The sequence below is a fragment of the Amblyraja radiata genome, chromosome 5, assembly GCF_010909765.2.
Source record: "Amblyraja radiata isolate CabotCenter1 chromosome 5, sAmbRad1.1.pri, whole genome shotgun sequence".
NCBI lineage: Eukaryota > Metazoa > Chordata > Chondrichthyes > Rajiformes > Rajidae > Amblyraja > Amblyraja radiata.
Window position 1 is genome coordinate 81535919 of NC_045960.1, and position 19373 is coordinate 81555291.

General features: G+C 41.9%; 1 protein-coding gene across 2 annotated transcripts in view; it reads right to left on the minus strand.

Annotated features, from left to right (window-relative positions):
- The window catches only part of grhl1 (grainyhead like transcription factor 1), an 85493-nt gene that overhangs the window by 40178 nt on the left and 25942 nt on the right, over positions 1 to 19373 (minus strand). For both annotated transcript variants that reach the window (XM_033021608.1, XM_033021607.1), the window contains 4 exons: positions 11382 to 11461; positions 10689 to 10842; positions 7745 to 7856; positions 3383 to 3477 (listed from right to left, as the gene is read on the minus strand). In XM_033021608.1, coding sequence (XP_032877499.1) covers positions 3383 to 3477; positions 7745 to 7856; positions 10689 to 10842; positions 11382 to 11461 — 441 coding nt within the window. The remainder of the gene's footprint in view (positions 1 to 3382; positions 3478 to 7744; positions 7857 to 10688; positions 10843 to 11381; positions 11462 to 19373) is intronic.

Genomic DNA, 19373 nt, shown 5'->3' on the forward strand with positions numbered 1-19373 from the left:
CTTCTCTCCATACCCCCTGGTCCCTTTAGCCACAAGGGCCACATCTAACTCCCTCTTAAATATAGCCAATGAACTGGCCTCAACTACCTTTTGTGGCAGAGAATTCCAGACATTCACCACTCTTTGTGTGAAAAATGTTTTTCTCATCTCGGTCCAAAAAGATTTCCCCCTTATCCTTAAACTGTGACCCCTTGTTCGGACATGATACTAAGCTCAATTATTAACTTTTATGGACTGTCTTTGTTTGCACTAAGAACTTTTATTTTGTACTAGAACTGTGGTTATTAATTTACTGATCTTTTGTTTATTATATATTATCTATGTATATTGTGTTTACTGGCCCATTATGATGCTGCAAGGAAGAATCTTTGTTCCGTTGTCAGTACATATGACAATTAACCACTCTTGAAGACTCTTGACAAAATATGACAAATTCAAGGCATGAAATGCAGAAAGAGCCAGACAAATGGAAGGATCAAGGACAAAGCAACTCTCAGCATTCAGCTGTCTTTTTTTATTTCAGGTGCTGACAGTTTTGATGTCTAGCAGATTTGATCAGCAGAATGCAAGTTTGAATGATTACACCAGCACAATTGAACTCAGTTTAAGGAAATGGAAATAAAATAACGAATTCAGTAAAAATGCCTGCCAGCTTGTTGTGTCACCTTTCATATTTTTTGTATCACTGCTGGCAAATTCATTTCACTGCACCTTCGGGTATACGTGACGAATAAAATTGACTTTGACATTGACATATTTCACATGGGTATCTGTATATGACTGCAGGCTATCACCAATGTGATTCATTCTTAACTGCCCTCTTCAGCAGCCTATTGAGGCACTCTATGGCATCAATCTGCTACTACTGAGAGCCCACCATCACTGTCTCAATACAATGAATGCCAAATCTATTAGCATCTCTCAAATATCCAAGAACCATCCCTATGTTGCAGCACACCTACCATTTTAACATGGCCCTGTGGGTAAATTTACTTACCCTCACAGTCTTGGCCAAAGTAAAACAGTACATTTCTTCCGTAAAATCAATAAATATATAGCGTCACACAATTAACATCATTACAATGCTACTGTGTGACAATGAATTTGTACCAAACCCTGACAAGAACATGATAAGTAGAGAGAGACACAAAATGCTGGAGTAATAGGACTATTTTTACCCAAAACATCGCCCATTCCTTCTCTCCAGAAATGCTGCCTGTCCCGTTGAGTTACTCCAGCATTTTGTGTCTATCTTCAGTGTAAACCAGAATCTGCAGTTCCTTTCTGCACAAGTAGAGATAGATTTATGGAAGAGGTCTCAACCAAAGCAGCAATCATAGAAAAATAGAAAATTGGTGCCATTCGACCCTTCGAGCCAGCACCGCAATTTAATATGATCATGGTTGATCATCCAAAATCAGTACCCAGATTCTGCTTTCTCCCCATATCCTTTGATTCCATCAGCCCCAAGATCTAAATCTAACTCTCTTGAATACATCCAGTGAACTGGCCTCCACTGCATTCTGTGGTAGAGAATTCCACAGATTCACAACTCTCTGTGTGAAAAGGTTTTTCCTCACCTGAGTCCTAAATGGCCTACCCCTTATTCTTAAACTGTGATCCCTGGTTCTGGACTCCCTCAACATCAGGAACATTTTTCCTGCATCTAGCCTGAAATAGAATATAAAACTCTTAAGGGGTTGGAAAGAATTTTATATGTCTATAAGATCAATCAGTTTCCCCAAACACTGACCAAAGCACTGCTAAATAATTTCCAGTACTTCTTGGCTGAATTGACAATCGAGGATAGGCACAAAATGCTGGAGTAATTTCGTATTGCTGAAGGAATGGGTGACACTTGACAATCAAGGCGTTCAACCAAGGAGCAATCAAGGAATGCCTTCTCTTCTAATTTGACGTATTTTCAACATGTTCTAACGAGTGCATCAACTCTGCAAGTTGGTTGGGAAGAAACTCCCAAGCAAAACAAAAGAAACAAGGGAGGGAAGGGAAGAAGGAGAAAGTGAAAATTTCCCAGTAAGAGCACTTTAAGAATTTGCAGGTTAATTGGCTTCTGTAAATTGCCCCTAATGTATAGGGAGTGGACGAGAGAGTGGAATAACATGAACTAGTGTGAATGTTGGTTGATGGTCAATGTGGACTGTTTCCAAACTGTATATTCAAATTAATCAATCAAGGTAACAAAAACTCAAAATGACCAACAACTCAGGTATGGCTGGAATTAAAGTTCACAATTGTACTTAATTAACAACATTAATGAGGATGGTGAAGGGGGTTGAGGTATAGATTGTAGCTGTAGACACAAGGAACGGCAGATGCTGGAATCTTGCAGAGGACACAAAGTGCTAGAGTAAGTCAGCAAGTGGGGTTGCATCACCGGAGGACGTGGAAAGGCTACGTTTCATATCAGGATTGTTCTTCAGACTGGGTAACTGAGCAGTGCCTGGAACACAAAATGCTGCAGTGACTCAGCAGCGCGTAGAACGCAGAATGCTCTATGTCTGAAGAAGGGCACCAACCCTAAAAGCTTTATACAGATTGTAGATGGTCATGTTGTTAATTGCTGCTGCTCCACACAAGTTTATAAAAGCCGCTATGATTGACCCGATGCCCCAGCATCCATAAGATGGCAGCTATGTTTTCTTCTCCTCCCTGAAACCACCTGCCAACATTTCTGAAACATCACTGAGTGCAAGGCTGCTAAATGCCAGTCTAGCTGCTCCCTTTTGCAGCCAGCATCAGTCAGCAAAAGCTCCTTTAAGTCTAACATCACATGAGTCTGATGATCCATTCCTGGTAGTAATTATACTGTAACACATGGTAATTCACATACTGCATTGAGATTTGCTGCATGGTGAACATTGCGCAGCAACAGAAAGGAGATATTTGGCCCATTTTAGCATACTAGCCCAGGTTGACAACATGAGTTTATGGATGAAGGCATGGACAATGCTAAATGTGGACACTTAGTTCAGTTTAGTTTAGTTTAGAGATACAACGTGGAAACAGGCCCTTTGGCCCACTGAGTCCGCACCGACCAACGATCCTCACACATTAACACAAGCCTACACACACTATGGACAATTTACACATACCAAGTATACAAACCCTAGCCAATTAATGTACAAACCTGTACGTCTTTGGATTGTGGGAGGAAACCGAAGATCTCGGCGAAAACCCACGCGGTCACCGGGAGAAGGTATAAACTCCGTACAGAGAGCACCCGTAGTCGGGATTGAACCCAGGTCTCTGGCGCTGCAAGCGCTGTAAGGCAGCAACTCTACCACTGCCCCACATAACCCAGTTGTCTTCAGAAACCCCGATAAACAGAAGCATGCCACCATGCAGGGAAAGATCCTACCTTAGCTTCATCACTGATGTCCCATGTAAAGGAGATGGCATTGTAAGCGATTTCTTCAATGTTACTAATAGTGTTGAAACTTTCTTTGTAATCAGCTGCGGAACAATCAAAGAAATGAGGAGCAAATTATTATTTCATGCAATTTTTAAAAGTTTTTATAAATCATGTTTTAAACTGCTTGTGTCTTGCCAAGTTCAAGTCTTGGGTTCAAACACCTATCTGTACACTGAATCACCATTTTCCCATTAGTCACACCATATGCAAAATAATTAACGTTGCCAGGCAAAGTTTCTGAACGTGCTCCCAACATAGAACATTGTGTGCTGAAAGCGCATAAACGTAGGGTGTATGCAGTATGAAGGGTCCTGAACCAAAATGTCATCTCTTCATTCCCTCCAAAGATGCTGCTGAGATCCCCCAGCATTCGGTGTTTTGCTCAAGATTCCAGTGTCTGCAGTTTCTTCCGTCTCCACACACTAGCTTTTCTTCCTTTCAGAAGTTGATAGTGCTTTTGTTCAGGCTTACTGCTTACGCAAATTTAATTGCCAGACGTGATGCTTACTGGAGCTTTAACTTTTTCAGAGAATAGGAGGATGAGTGCAAAAAATGGGTTGTTGTGAAATGCAAAGCTGCCCGTATTCTCCTGCTATTATCTAACACTTTACATTGCTGTTCAGATTCGCCTGATTTCATAGTGGTCTTAAAGCTGCACTAAGCACCTGACAATTGGCACCCTCAGGCAGTCTGGCTGATTGGGGCCATGTGTCTGCATTACCTTATTCCAAATGTGAAGTCTCAAAGCAGAGGGCCTCGGGGTCAAGACCAAAGCACTGATTTTCCCAGTAGTCTAGGAGAGCTGGAGGGTAAGGAGGAGTTAACTGTCTAAGGTAGACATTAACCCGGTGTCAAGAGGGGCTACTTGGCAATTAGCAATTTGCATTTCTTAACCAGATTAGACAGTTAATCTGAATCTAATGTCCAAATTCTGTACTGATGTTCTCAGCCTATCTATTCTTTGCAGCTTCGTCACTAAAATAAATTGCCTCAAAATTCATCCCATGTCAGCAGTCCTAATGAATTGCCATTACCAACCAGAGGTAATTTACAGGTGGGAATATCTTCTAAATCAGGTATGCATGGTTTGCACCCGGCTTTCAGGAGACTTGCAGGCTGGGTTGTGCAGCGTTCAGCTTTGCCTTTAATGAAAAGTTCTGTTCAGAAATCAACTCAAGGCTTCACAGGTTAGACTCATGTGTTTGGAATTGCAACAATATGCATTGACGCCTTACATGACAATCAGCTATGACTAACCTATAATTATTTGAACCTTGCTATTGTTGTTAGGTTGCAAGGCAAATCTCTGTGGTCTTTCAGCAGTTAAAAGTTGAGGAAAGAAGGGAATTTGCATACGTGTCAGTTTATGACATCGACTAAAGATCAGGATTAAATATCATCCTTAAACTCCAAACTCATGATGCTTTCTGAAATAGAATTACCCTTGAGCACAATTCCAGTCTTCTGCCAAACATATACCCTCACTGGTGACTTCTGCTGAACTCCTATTACTCACGGTTCATTGATCCTCCAGGGGGGGAAAAAGATAACCCGATTCAAAAGAATCATTTCTCACAAAAGCAAAATTTGCGGAATTTATCGAAATAATTTAATTCCTTTTCCTGGCAATCTGCCAACATCATTACGATCCAGGATCTTGTGCCGACACAATACGTCCCCTTAAATTCCATGCAATGAGTACACACCTCACCCGACTCAGATGTACTTCCTTGTAATGCTTAAGGAGACAACCAAAGCAACAAGCAGTGAGTCCTTGGCTAAGTGTAGAAGCGAAACCCAACACCACAGTCAGTTCTCAGAATCAGCCCTCAAACACAAGACTCAAACACAATTCAGACCAATGAAACAAAAAACTGTAGAAACAAGAAACTGCAAATGCCGGTCAAAACAAGTGTTGGAGTAACTCAACAGGTCAGGCAGCATCTCTGGAGAACATGGATATGTGACATTTCGGGTCGAGAAATGTCTTCATCGGACAAAAAACTCCTTGCCATCACATTGTGCCATACTTTTACGTCTGTGCCCAAAAAATGTGGATCACCTTATGACTGTAATTAAGCAACACTGATTCAATAACAACTTCCATTTATATTGTGTCTTTAATATACAGATATTCCAAGTGTCATTGGGGTTCACTTCTACACTTAGCCAAAAACTATAAAATCCTTAAGCATTTTAAGGAATTATATATAAGTTGGGCAAGGTGTGTACTTATTGCATGAAACTTAAGGGGAGGTATTGTATAGACACAAGATCCTGGATCATAATGATGTTGGCAGATTGCCAGGAAAAAGAATCAGATTATTTCTATAAACTCTCCAGATCTGGCTTTTGTGGGAGCCTGTTAAATTTAAAAAAACTATACAAAATCAGATGAGATGATGTCAAGACAAACAATCAAAGGATTAGTCAGAGGGTCACAGTTAAACAGGCCGAAAACAGACCCTTGGGCTCAACTTGTCCCTTCCAACCAAGTTGCCTAATGAGCTAGTGCTACTTGCGTGCTCTCTGGCCCATAACCCTCCAAACCTTTCCTTTCCATGTACCTGTCCGAGTGTCTTTTAAATGTCGTAATTGTACCACTTCCTCTGACAGCCTGTTCCTTATCAGCATCACCCTCTGATTAAAAAAAGTTACCCCCTCCGGTCCATTTTAAATCTTTCCCCTCCCACCAAAGATGTTTATGCAGGGAATTTCTTAGGGAATGTCTGTGGTGGGACGATTAAATTCAGGGATCGGCAACAGGGTACAGGCTAGAGGCTTCTTACGAGTGTTGTGGAACAGAAGAAATGCTTCTCTGTTAGTTAGGCAGTTCCTTGGAGTCGAGATGAGATTACAGAGATAAAGAGGGGTGAGATTTCAGAGCAAGGGAAAATTTTAAAAATGTGTCTTCATTTTGTAACACAGGAATTGGTAGGCAGACTGTGAAGGGAATGAGGACACAGGCAACAGTTTAGGTTGATGTCATATTTATGGAGAGTAGATGAATGTGGTACACCAAATCCAGGAGAGAATGAAGTAGCAGCAGCACATTAGTAAAAACAGGTGATGTCGCAGATATGAGAATGGGCGGACAGGCCAATAATGCAAATGCGTGGCTCAAGGCTTAACTCAAGATCAGATTATACTAATAAGATTAAAAATATACGGGAAACAGAGAACAACAGCGGCACGGTGGCGCAGCTGTAGAGTTGCTGCCTTATAGTGCCACAGACGCGGGTACTCTATTGCCTATGGGTGTTGTTTATATGGAGTTTGTATGTTCTCCCCGTGACCTGCGTGGGTTTTCTCCAGGATCTCCGGTTTCCTCCCACCATACAGGGATGTACAGGTTTGTAGGTTAATTGGCTTGGTAAAATTGTAAATTGTCCCTAGTGTGTGTAGGATAGTGTAAGTATGCGGGGATCGCTAGTCGGCGCAGACTTGGTGGGCCGAAGGGCCTGTTACCACGCTGCATCTCTAAACTAAACTACAACCTAAAAATAACTTCAGATGTATTTACCCACGGATGTGGGATAGTATTGTTTACAAGGGGAAAACAAGTTGTTTCCCCACAGCATTGTGCATTGGATTCAAATCAAGATCCGCTGAAATTATGATCCCAATATGACTTGAATCAGAAGGTGGGGAAGCAAAAGGTTCCACAACATAAGTGGCTCAGCGTCAGTAGCATTTAACAGTTCAGAAGTTGGAAAGTGCATGTTGTTGAGTTTTCTTTTTGGTTAGTTGTCCTCTGGTGATTAGTGAGTCTAATTAGTGGGATGGGTGGCGCGCTTTCCATAAATAAGTCACAGAAGAGTCGCGACAATCAGGGACATCTACAGTAGATTTCTGTGAGGCTAAGAGAGGCAACCTGCACTCAGATGTTTCATCAATCTAACAGGGACATGCAGGTCTTTCCAAGAATGTCTGAGCATATCACATTTCTCAAGACTGGTTTTCTCTGACCTCAACACCCTCCGGCAAGAAGGTCGGTGTTATTCTGAGGTCAGGGTTTGCCAGAGGCTGTAAAGGTGACCTGATCTTTTTCACCTTAAGACTGTTCCCACGTCTCCAAACATTGTTCTGGTTCATCCCACAGATAGCAAACCTATAAGTGCATCGAAGGAAGGGATACCCATACCATATTTTCCACAGTGAATTATTGTGTATGTGAGGGCAAAGCAAAATATTCAGTCCACAGGGACAACATGGGGATCACAGCACATCACGTGATCCCAAATACATTGTTAATTCCTTTTTAAAAAGTGGTTTGTTTCTGAAGAAAAGCAAGTAATAGTTTTATACCGATGTCAATGCAGCGCTGTTTTGCAGTATGCTGCCGGGAGTGCCAGTATTTCCAGTGCCTGAGTTGTTCATCACGGATTTTATCATCGCCGAAAACAACCATTATTACGCTCTGAAAATGGGAAGAAATGGTCATTGTCACTGTTCATCGACACAACCACATGGAAACTTTCACCAGTGCTAGTTTTTAATGGAAATTATATAAATGCTAAGAAATCCCTGGGCTTGATGGAAAGGGCAATAAACATTCATAGTCCACTACAGATACTTTGATTGAACAGATAATACACTGAAGACACTCAGCAGGTCGAGCAGCACCTGTGAGTGGACAAAAATAGTCAACGTTTCATAGAAACATAGAAAATAGGTGCAGGAGTAGGCCATTCGGCCCTTCGAGCCTGCACCGCCATTCAATATGATCATGGCTGATCATCCAACTCATTATCCTGTAACTGCTTTCTCTCCATACCCCCTGATCCCTTTAGCCACAAGGGCCACATCTAACTCCCTCTTAAATATAGCCAATGAACTGGCCTCAACTACCTTCTGTGGCAGAGAATTCCACAGATTCACCACTCTCTGTGTAAAAAATGATTTTCTCATCTCGGCCCTAAAAGACTTCCCTCGTATCCTTAAACTGTGACCCCTAGTTCTGGACTTCCCCAACATCGGGAATAATCTTCCTGCATCTAGCCTGTCCAACCCCTTAAGGATTTTGTAAGTTTCTATAAGATCCCCCTTCAATCTTCTAAATTCTAGCGAGTACAAGCCGAGTCTATCCAGTATTTCTTCATATGAAAGTTCTGCCATCCCAGGAATCAGTCTGGTGAACCTTCTCTGTACTCCCTCTATGGCAAGAATGTCTTTCCTCAGATTAGGAGACCAAAACTGTACGCAATACTCCAGGTGTGGTCTCACCAAGACCCTGGACAACTGCAGTAGAACCTCCCTACTCTTATACTCAATCCTTTCGGGTCAAGAATCTGCATCAGGACCTTTATATTTTGGAAGTGTGCGAGAGATGATGTCTGACCCAGCATCAAGGCAGAGGTCAGCCTGTCAGACTGCACGGCACCTCCTGGTCTGCAGGTCTGATGACGAGGTTGGAATTGGTGCAAAGTGAACGGTGCATTGCGTGTTCGGAGGGGTGAGGCCAAAATGGATGAGGGGAGTGGAGAAGTCACGGCAGTTGGTGTCGCAATGGCATTTGGAGATGAAATGGTCAAAGAGGGTAAGAGGTCCGATCGGGAAGTCCAAGAGGAAGAGTATTGAAGACTCGAGAAGAGGGGTGATGAAGACTCCTTGCCAGGAAGAAGGATGGAAACAGACGACAGAAGAAGTGATCAACATTTCCATCGTGTTCCTGGTATTGGATTAGCACAGATGTCAGAGGTTATGGGGAGAAGGCAGGAGAATGTGGTTAGGAGGGAGAGGTAGATCAGCCATGAGTGAATGGTGGAGTAGACTTGATGGGCTGAATGGCCTAATTCTACTCCTATTCCTTATGTGTATTGCACATATATCAGGAGCATCTAATATTCAGGGAATTGGGTACTTCAAAAGGACATGCTTTTCTAATGCAGGCTGCTCTGTTCCACAAAGTACAGATAATTAATAGATACGTCTGAATTGGGCCTCAGGTTGGGGGTTGGGGTAGTAGAAAGAATATCAAAAGTCTGATCAGAGCTTGGAAGTCATGGAGTGCTGTGAAGTGCCTTTCTGGGACAGCGGTTGGGGTGGAGCAGATGTGCAGTGGGCAGAATGGCCGACTCCTGGACCTATTGTCAGTGGGGAGATCCAGGCGGTCACGGTGGCGCAGCGGTAGAGTTGCTGCCTTACAGCGAATGCAGTGCTGGACACCCGGGTTCAATCCCGACTACAGGTGCTGTCTGTATGGAGTTTGTACGCTCTCCCCATGATCTGCGCGGGTTTTCTCCGAGATCTTCGGTTTCGTCCCACACTCCAAAGACATACAGGTTTGTAGGTTAATTGGTTTGGTAAATGTAAAACCTGTCCCTAGTAGGTGTAGGATACTTCCAGTATAGTCCCTGGTGGACTCTTCGGGAGTGATGACCACAAGACAAGACAAGACAATAATTAATTCTAAGGAATCTACCCCAAGTCAGGTTCCTGGCATTTGTCTAAGACCTGTTCATATCACATCCCAGGAGTGCACGGCAAATGCACCTTGGAATAGTATGAGTCAATTTCCTCAGCCACACTCTAAAGGAGCAATGCATAGGGAGTCACTCCATTATATTAGATATAACAAGGGAATCATGACATTGGTGGAAGTGGAGTTTGTAAATTCATGTACCCGACTACAATTAAACCTGGAAATGATAATAAAGTTGCACTCTACTCTGGAAAGTTTTATTTTCTGGTGTTGAGAAAGAGAAAGGTTCATAAATGGACCCAAGGGTTAAAATTCAATTATCTAAAAACCTAAAAGCGGGTTTTCACTCCGAGGGACAATGTAAAATGATTTAATCCAAATCAGCAAACTGGATTGGATTGGATTGGATTGGATTCCTTTATTGTCATTTCGGTCTGAACGAAATTTCGTTGCCTTGCAGTCATACATATAATAAATAACAAAAAATACAATAAACACAAATTAACATCCACCACAGTGAGTTCACCAGGCACCTCCTCACTGTGATGGAGGCAAAAGTCTTAAAGTCTCTGTCTCTGGCAGGATAAGAAGTAATTTGTGAATTGTTGTAACCATTTTTCACTGTCACACAATGTCAAAATCTTCTTCACTGAAAGAGGTCAGAGCTTCATCTTCACAGTAAAAATATTTACAAAACATTCTTCTTTCAAAGACTGTCAAGATCTCTTTGTAACTTTGGTTTCTTAAATAAAATTGTGCTGCAGGACAATCAGAGTAACTTATTACTATGAATTTATAGCTGAAATTTCACAAAACGTTAACACTTACTCTGAGTTTACTGACTGGGTGATGGATGTCTTTGTTGGCACTCACTTCTTTGAGTATGATGGGATAAAACTGCCCCTTATTCAGGTATGTCATTGTCCCATTGCCTGTCTTCTGTTTAAGGGACTTCAAGGCTTCCAATACATATTCAAATGTACTTTATAAAACAGAAAATAAAATATCAAATCAAATATTCAACCCTAACAATATGACAAAAATTAAGGTAGTACGAAGGTATGTCACCAGCTTAAACAGAATATTAGCCTCTCTGAGGTATTCTTGATTGGTAGCTCATCATACTGTCCAGGACACTGACTAACATGCCCAAGAGTCCACCTTTCTCAGACTTTAAGTGCCATTTTGAAACCCATTCGACAGCCAATGGTCTGCACACAGCATTTCTAATTAGATTCTCTATTCTGCAAAAAGAGATTCCTAAAATAATATACAAATTAAAAAACGGTAATTGGCCCATTAAACCTTGGCACAGTCTGTATATAATCCTACTCTCCAGCTACAAGACACAGTTCTATATAACACATGGTATTGTTGGCTGCATACATTAGATAATGTCCCTAAGTCACCATCGTAATAGTTAAGGCATGACTGAAATTATTGATATATTTTAAAAACAAATATTGTTAATACATGCGTCTATTCATCTCCCATCACAAATATATTATTTCAAGTATTTACCTCGTTCGATCAAATTGATATTCCTCTGCATCTAAAGCGGGCATTCGAATGTGAAGATCAGTAGGAAAACCAAACACATGCTGATGAAACAAAACAATGAATTTGTGTTTCCATCAGAATTTAAAAGTAGATTGTATTCCATACACAATAAAAACAAATTATCTATTTTTCCAAAATAGATTTCATTACATTATTAATAGTGTTTTCAGTAGCATTTTAACTAGCTCAAATTTGGCTTTAAACCAGAAATAAGGTACTGATGGACAAATCCAAAAAGCCACGTCAACCACTGAAAGTGCATTAAGTCTCACTCACTACATCATGTAGTGGTCGTAAAATATTATAGATGGCTATTGCGCAAGTACCTATTTTCAGATGCATCAAGGTTCATATTTAATTATTTCTTGGACAGTAAAGATCATGTGATGCAATTTGAAGAAAATTGGTAGTTCTCCCATCAATATTCTTCTCACCACCAAAATTGATTTGGCTGTTTTATGTCTGAAGGGTCTCAACCTGAAACATCACCCATTCCTTCTCTTCAGAGATGCTGCCTGTCCCGCTGAGATACTCCAGCTTTTTGTGTCTATCTTTGGCTGTTTTATAACTATGTTGGTTTTTTTTAGAGACTATAGTTGTTGCTTTTGAACATGTTATAGAACAGCAATTGCACTTTAAAGTATTTCAGTGCATTTGGAGAGCATTATGATGTCCAATGTGAAGGGATACGCAGAATCTCATTCCACCTCCCAGTGGTGGAGCTCTGGTTTGTCTATAATTTCTGTTTACCATTGACATCATCATATACCTGTAACGATAACATTCTTACATATTCCGGTTGACATTTTCCCCGTCGAGGCCGGGATCACCTTATCTGAACATTTCATCCTTTATTTATTGACTTATTACAGATTATTGGAAATCGTCAAAAGACTCAGTGCCGTCTCACACACAGAATCTTCCATGCGCTTCCAGTGACGTCACCCCCCCAGGTTATTCAAAACAGAAACCCAAGCTCCAAAAGGCAGCAATCTCCCCTCTCCCTGTCTCTGCCCTCTCTCTCTCTCTGCCCTCTCTCTCTCTCTGCCCTCTCTCTCTCTGCCCTCTCTCTCTCTTTCTGCCCTCTCTCTCTGCCCTCTCTCTCTCTCTCTGCCCCCCTCCCTCTCCCACTCTAGCCGCGCAAGCGCAGTTGGGGCTAAGCGTGAGTGGATAGGGCCGGGGATGGGGTAAAAGGAGCGAATGAATAATATTAATATAATATCAAGGGGGGGGTTAGTGTGTGTGACGCCGCAGGGGGGGGGGGGAGGGGGTGACTGATGTAAGTGTTCCAAGGAATCACAGCTAATGAAAGCCCAGGGTGAATTTCCATCCCTGTGATACCAGAAGGGTTCTCAACACCTTGCCAAACATTTTGGTGGGTGACAGAAATCCCAAAGAAACAGCTCAAATGGCCGTTTACGTTGTTTCTCCAATATTTACCAGTGGGACATGCAGCATCTACGGAGAGAAGGAATGGGTAACGTTTCAGGTCGAGACCCTTCTTCAGACCCGAAAAGTCACCCATTCCTTCTTACTAGAAATGCTGCCTGTCCCGCTGAGTTACTCCAGCATTTTGTGTCTATCTTTGGTTTAAACCAACATCTGCTGTTCCTTCCTACACATCTCAATAGACAATAGACAATGTTTATACTGGTTTTCTGTTAAAGTAACAATATGAAATCAGAAATTGTAAACTAAACATGTCAGACTACATTTGATAATAATAATACATTTTATTTAATGGGCGCCTTTCAGACATCTCAAGGACACCTTACATAGCAATCGGAATAAAAACATAATCGGAATATAACAAGTAATAAAGACATCACAGAGACACAAATTAAAAACAGAATTCAATTCCAAAAACAGAAAATCAAAAACACAGTGTGAAGAGAGAGCAGCGGCAGCCAAAGCGCGCCAGCGTCCACTCTCTCTTCAAGGCAGCCATCTTGGACACAGACCTACAGGACTATAATTAGACAAAAAAATCATCCCCCACAGTGGATAGCACTGTGGAGGAAGGCACAATTTCTACCTGGACTCATGTGCATTTGAAGGTAAAACTGAAAGACAACAGACAATTGCATTTTGGTTTGTGTGTTTAAAAATATTTAAAGTATGAACATTACAGACTGTAGATGCTGGAATTTCGAGCAATAAACAAGTTGCTGGAGGAACTCAGCAGGTCAGGTAGAAACTGTAGAGGGAAATTGGACAGACAATGTTTTCAGACTGACGCAGTCTATTCATTTCCCTCCACTGATGCTGCCTGACCTCCTGAGTTCCTCCAGCAGCTTGTTTTTTAATAAGTGTTGAATGTGTCAGAGAATCGATGCATCAATGCATAGTTAATCTTAATTTAGTACATTAAGACTAAGTTTAAAACAAGCCTAAAACTGGGCAAAGATAAAATCATTTCTCTTGCGTCGGAAAGAACTGCAGATGATGGTTTACACCGAAGATAGACACAAAATGCTGGAGTAACTCAGCGGGACAGGCAGCATCTCTGGAGAGAAGGAAAGTGTGACGTTTCGGGTCGAGACCCTGCTTCAGACTGAGAGTATGCGGAGAGGTAGACACAGAGATAAGGAAGTGTAAGGTGTGAAAATGACACATCAAAAGAGATGCGGTTCAAGGAAAAGAATAGATCATTGTTAGCTAGGAGAAGGTGACAACGAAGCAGAGATAAAAAAAAATTATTCACGGCGACAGTCAGATTGGTCAGAGAACTAGAAAAGGGGAGGGATGGAGAGAGAGTGAAACCATGGGTTACTTGAAGTTTGAGAAGTCAATATTCATACTGCTGGGGTGTAAGCTACCCAAGCAAAATATGAGGTGATCTTCCTGCAATTTGTGCTGGGCCTCACTCTGACAATGGAGGAGGCCCAAGACAGAAAGGTCAGTGTGGGAATGGGAGGGGGAGTTAAAGTGTTCACCAACTGGGAGATCAGGTAGGTGAATATCTCTTTATTGTCAATAACTGAACTGATGCGTGATGGCATAAATGCACAAGATAAAATTTACATCCATATGCAAATTCATGGCTAAATCATTGATTTATTTTCTATTTGGCAGGTTGATGGGTCATGTCCATGTATTCCTGGGACAAGAATGAATGGGCCATAGAGTAAGTAAATGTTATATAGTTATTTATTATTGAAGTACATGATTACTGTAACTGGTTGCAGTTGTACAGAGCTCTAGTGAGACCACTCCTGGAGTATTGTGTGCAGTTTTGGTCCCCTAATTTGAGGAAGGACATTCTTGCTTTAGAAGAAGTGCAGCGTAGGTTTACAAGATTAATTCCCGGGATGGCAGGATTGTCATATGCTGAGAGAATGGAGCAGCTGGGCTTGTACACTCTGGAGTTTAGGAGGATGAGAGGGTATCTCAATGAAACATATAAGATTGTTAAGGGTTTGGACACGCTAGAGGCAGGAAACATGTTCCCGGTGTTGGGGGAGTCCAGAACCAGGAGCCACAGTTTAAGAATAAGCCATTTAGAACGGAGACGAGGAAACACCTTTTCTCACAGAGAATGTTGAGTCTGTGGAATTCTCTGCCTCAGAGGGCGGTGGAGGCAGGTTCTCTGGATGCTTTCAAGGGAGAACTAGATAAGGCTCTTAAAAATAGTGGAGTCAGGGCATATGGGGAGGAACGGGGTACTGATTGGGGATGATCAGCCATGATCATATTGAATGGCAGTGCTGGCTTGAAGGGCCAAATGGCCTACTGCTGCACCTATTGTCTATTGGTTGCAAGAGGGGCCCTCATGTAGTCAGACTAGGAAAGTTCTGGCTAATTATAGCGTTTGAATACTATTGCTACATCTAATGATATAATTGTACCATATTACAAAATCAGAAGTGAATGTCAACCACTGAATAATCTTAATCAGACACCACCAACACCAACCATTTGTATTTAAGCCGTGGATCGTCTCAGGAACATCAGCAGGACATAATTTTAAAAAGGTGGGGAAACACAACGAATAGCAATGTTTCAATGGTTGATTGATGAACAGAAGCTTGGTCACAAGGTATGCTTTAAGGAGCGCCTTAAAGGATGAACTACTGAGGTTGAAGAGATTGGGAAGGAATTCCATGTTTTCGGACCTTGCAGTAGAAAGTACAGTTGCCAGTGGTGAAGCAATTAAAACTGGAGATGTGAAAGAGGTGAATTTGGACAGAGGGCAGATCTCTCATAGTCATAACTAACACAAAAGTCTCCAGGGATAGCAAGCCAGAAAGCCATGGAATATTTGGAGAGATCTGAGAATGAATGTAGAATGGCAGGGATCCAACGTAGGACAGTCACCATGTGGGCAAGTAGAACATGGAGCAACTTAAAATGTGGGCAGCAGAGTTTTGGATTGCGGTCGACATACACACCAACGTTGGACTTGCCATTTCTGGATTGCATGGTATCGGGTTGCTACCCGAACCAATCCACGTCCAAAGGGTCGAGTCTCTACTTTGGCAAGCCTGGCTGCAACAGAAACTCCTACCCATCTCCTTTCTAAAGGCATGTTCATAATAAAAGGACATATCTTTAGAAAGGACATGAGGAGGGATTTTTTTAGTCGGAGGGTAGTGAATCTGTGGAATTCATTGGCGCAGAAGGCTATGGGGGGCCAAGTCAATGGATATTTTTAAGACCGAGATTGACATATTCTTGATTAGTGCAAGTGTCGGAGGTTATGGGGAGAAGGCAGGAGCATGGGGTTGAAAGAGAGATAGATCAGTCATGATTGAATGGCGGAGTAGACTTGATGGGCCGAATGGCCAAATTCTGCTCATAACTTATGAATTTATGATGCATAGCTGCGTGGGCCAGAGCAAGCCTCTCTGCAAATTGGCTGGAAAAGGTTTTGACAGCCAGCTGGTAAATATTTCAAGACTTTGAATGCTTCTCGATGAAACTACCATTCAGGACCGTTCAAAGCCTATTATAAATTAATTAAACCACTGAAGCATTGAAACATTTTACTAAGTGGTTTTTAATCACTTAAACGAGAACAATTAAGATTAAATCAAACAATTAATTTAAATGTGTAAATGATCTTTTACATTCCATTGTCGCCTGCAACATTGTCTATCCTTTCAAGTAAATAGCACAGCTGTGCCAACGCCAGGGCCTAACCTATCACAGGTTGAGTGGGCAGGTTCCCCAGCCCAACTGCAGGGAAATTGCCATGAGTTTGTATTCATGAGGATTCTAACGTCAGAGTGCCACAAGCCAGTCACCAATGGAGCTCAGTCAGCACATTCGCGATTCACCCACAGAACAGGAGCCCAACTAACAATCCACATGGAGCGAGAGCCACCTACATCTCTCAGTAAATTCTAGTCTGGTGTTCCTCCCGCCATTTTCTTTCCTCAAATGTGCCAGGCAGAAGTAAACCACAACTCCAATGGTGTGTCTGATGCAGGCACATTGATTAGACTTCATGAAGTCTTGAAGGAACAATGCTCAAACTTTTATTTTGAGCTATTGGGACATTATCAAATCCAATGGTATCCCCAGTTATTTGTTTTCCCCACAACACATTCAATTAAAAAAAATCAACCTAAGTTATCTTAAAAGCCACTTTGTTACTTTCACAAGAGGATTTTATTTTATGAATCACTCAGAAATAAGCAGGTCAGCTATTGCATAAGTGCAACCATTTCTTTCAAGATATAAATTAACAATACTAGAGAGTATACACAAAGTGCTGGGTCAGGCAGCATCTGTGGAGGAAAGGAACTGACAATGTTTCCATCAGGGCCCTTCTTCAGACTGATATTAGAGTAAATGGCTTCTCCTCCTCATCTCATCTCCTCTCCCCCCCCCCCCCTCCCCCTCATCTCCCCCCCTTCCCCCCTCCCCCCTCCATCTCTCCCTCACCCCCTCCACCAACCCCTCTCCCCCTCCCCAACTCACTTCAGATTCTCCTCTGGAAGCCTTTTGACATATATAAGAGATATAACTCAATAAGTTAACCAACCATTTCAACTGGGACGATAAGAGGAGTGGTGTTTGGTATGGAACATACACAGTGTATGTAGTAGGCAGACCTAAGCTTCATTGTATTTATCTTGTTTGCTTTTACTGAACTAATTAGAGCTGTATGCCCAGCTGGGAATTTTGCCCGTATGTTTATCAAACCCACTTGCCAGCAAAAGACTGGTCATTATGATAAGTGCCATTGGTTCCCCAAAATGAAATTTGCTGTGTCTGCGATGTACCCACACAACAGGCAGAGAAGCAAGACAAGCTGTGCAACATTCCAATGTCTTTAGACATTTGCAATGAGATAATTATTCAAGTAATTACACAAGGGGAAGCCAGCTGTCCACAAATGGGCAAAAGAATGTAGGTGAAGAGGGGTAAGGAAGAGCATATAAGAGGAGGCATCACAATGATCCTGGAGGTACAGTGAGTGAAATTCATCTATGCTAACTGAGCAAAGCAGACAATAGAAATTTAGTTGCAAAACCATACAAAGGTCACAGTGGAATGGAGGCCATTCGGCCCATCAAGTCCTTGTTGGCTTTATACATTTGCAGTTCAGATATTCCCACAAGCATGCATTTTATTTTTAGAAATTTAAAACAAGATTGCAGATGCTTTAAATCTAACAGAAAAACAGAAACTGTTGAAAGAATCAGCTGGTCAGATAGTTTAGTTTATTTAGTTTAGTTCAGTATCAGTGGAAAGGGAAAATAAGCTAATGCTTCAGATCAGGGAAAGAGAAAAGAGTTGTTTTTTTCAGTGGCAGAGATTGTGGTGGAGAGATGGATAGAACAAAGAGGATATCCGTGAAATCAAATAGCTTAATGTGGTAAAAAAACAGGAAATGCTGGAATAAAATCAGCAGCATCTTTGGAAAGAGAAGCAGTTAATGTTTTGGATCTCTAACCTTTCCACAGATCTGTCTTTTCTGTTTTTATTTCAGATTTGCAACCATCTGAAGATTGTATTTATTTTTGTGTATTGGTTGTTGTGACAGTTGGAAGCAGATTATATTCATTTGTCTGTGCTGTGTGCAGCTAATGGCAGTGATGTGGGACATGCCCAGTAGACCCGCCTGTACAGTTTCTCTCCGTTGTGGTAGAACCAGTTCTTTACATCATGTTTCATCATTCTTTGAACCTGTACTGTATTTATAATGCCTTTCCAATCACTTTTGCAACCTGCTTTGACATCTACGCTAATTCATGTGCATAAATTAAATGCAAATTCTTGATCTCATTTACTTACCTTCCTTGTAGTTTACTATCCTTTCTAGTTCTGGGTTGTTGGTGCCTTGTTTTAACATCTCCTTATTTCCAAATTGGTTGCAAATTGTCGGCAGGGCTATGGATTTATTACAGTTTTCCAATTCATCTCCGGTTCTCATTTTTGTTCCCTTTCCAATAACCCCCTCGCCCTCCATCACCCATTTTTGCCCCCCTTGTTCCATTTACTCACTAACCCCACAGTTTATCCATTAACTCTCCCACTCCCCCAATCTGGTTCTGGTTCCATCTGCCCTTCACCTCTTTCCCAATGGCTCCCATTATCACCTTCCTTACTTGCCAGATGCAAGCACAGGTGGTCACATCGCACTCAGAGCTACCACAATGTTCACCCTCCTGTCGCCTCACCTGGAATCCATCTGTTTTTCATTTCTACTTCCATTTACCATCCACCTGTCTCTGTGTCACAACTCCACCCCTCCCCTTCCCCTACCCAAGCTCCATCTGTAGGTCCAGGATATTGAGTTGGATGATCAGCCATGATCATATTGAATGACGGTGCAGGCTCGAAGGGCCAAATGGCATACTTCTGCACCTATTTTCTATGTTTCTATGTTTCTATCTGCCCATTATTCCTCACCCCCTCTTCAGCCCACAATCACCTACTAGCCACCATCTCACCACTCACCCTCTCCATTTTATACTGGCTATCCTCCCTCCCCATTCTCAG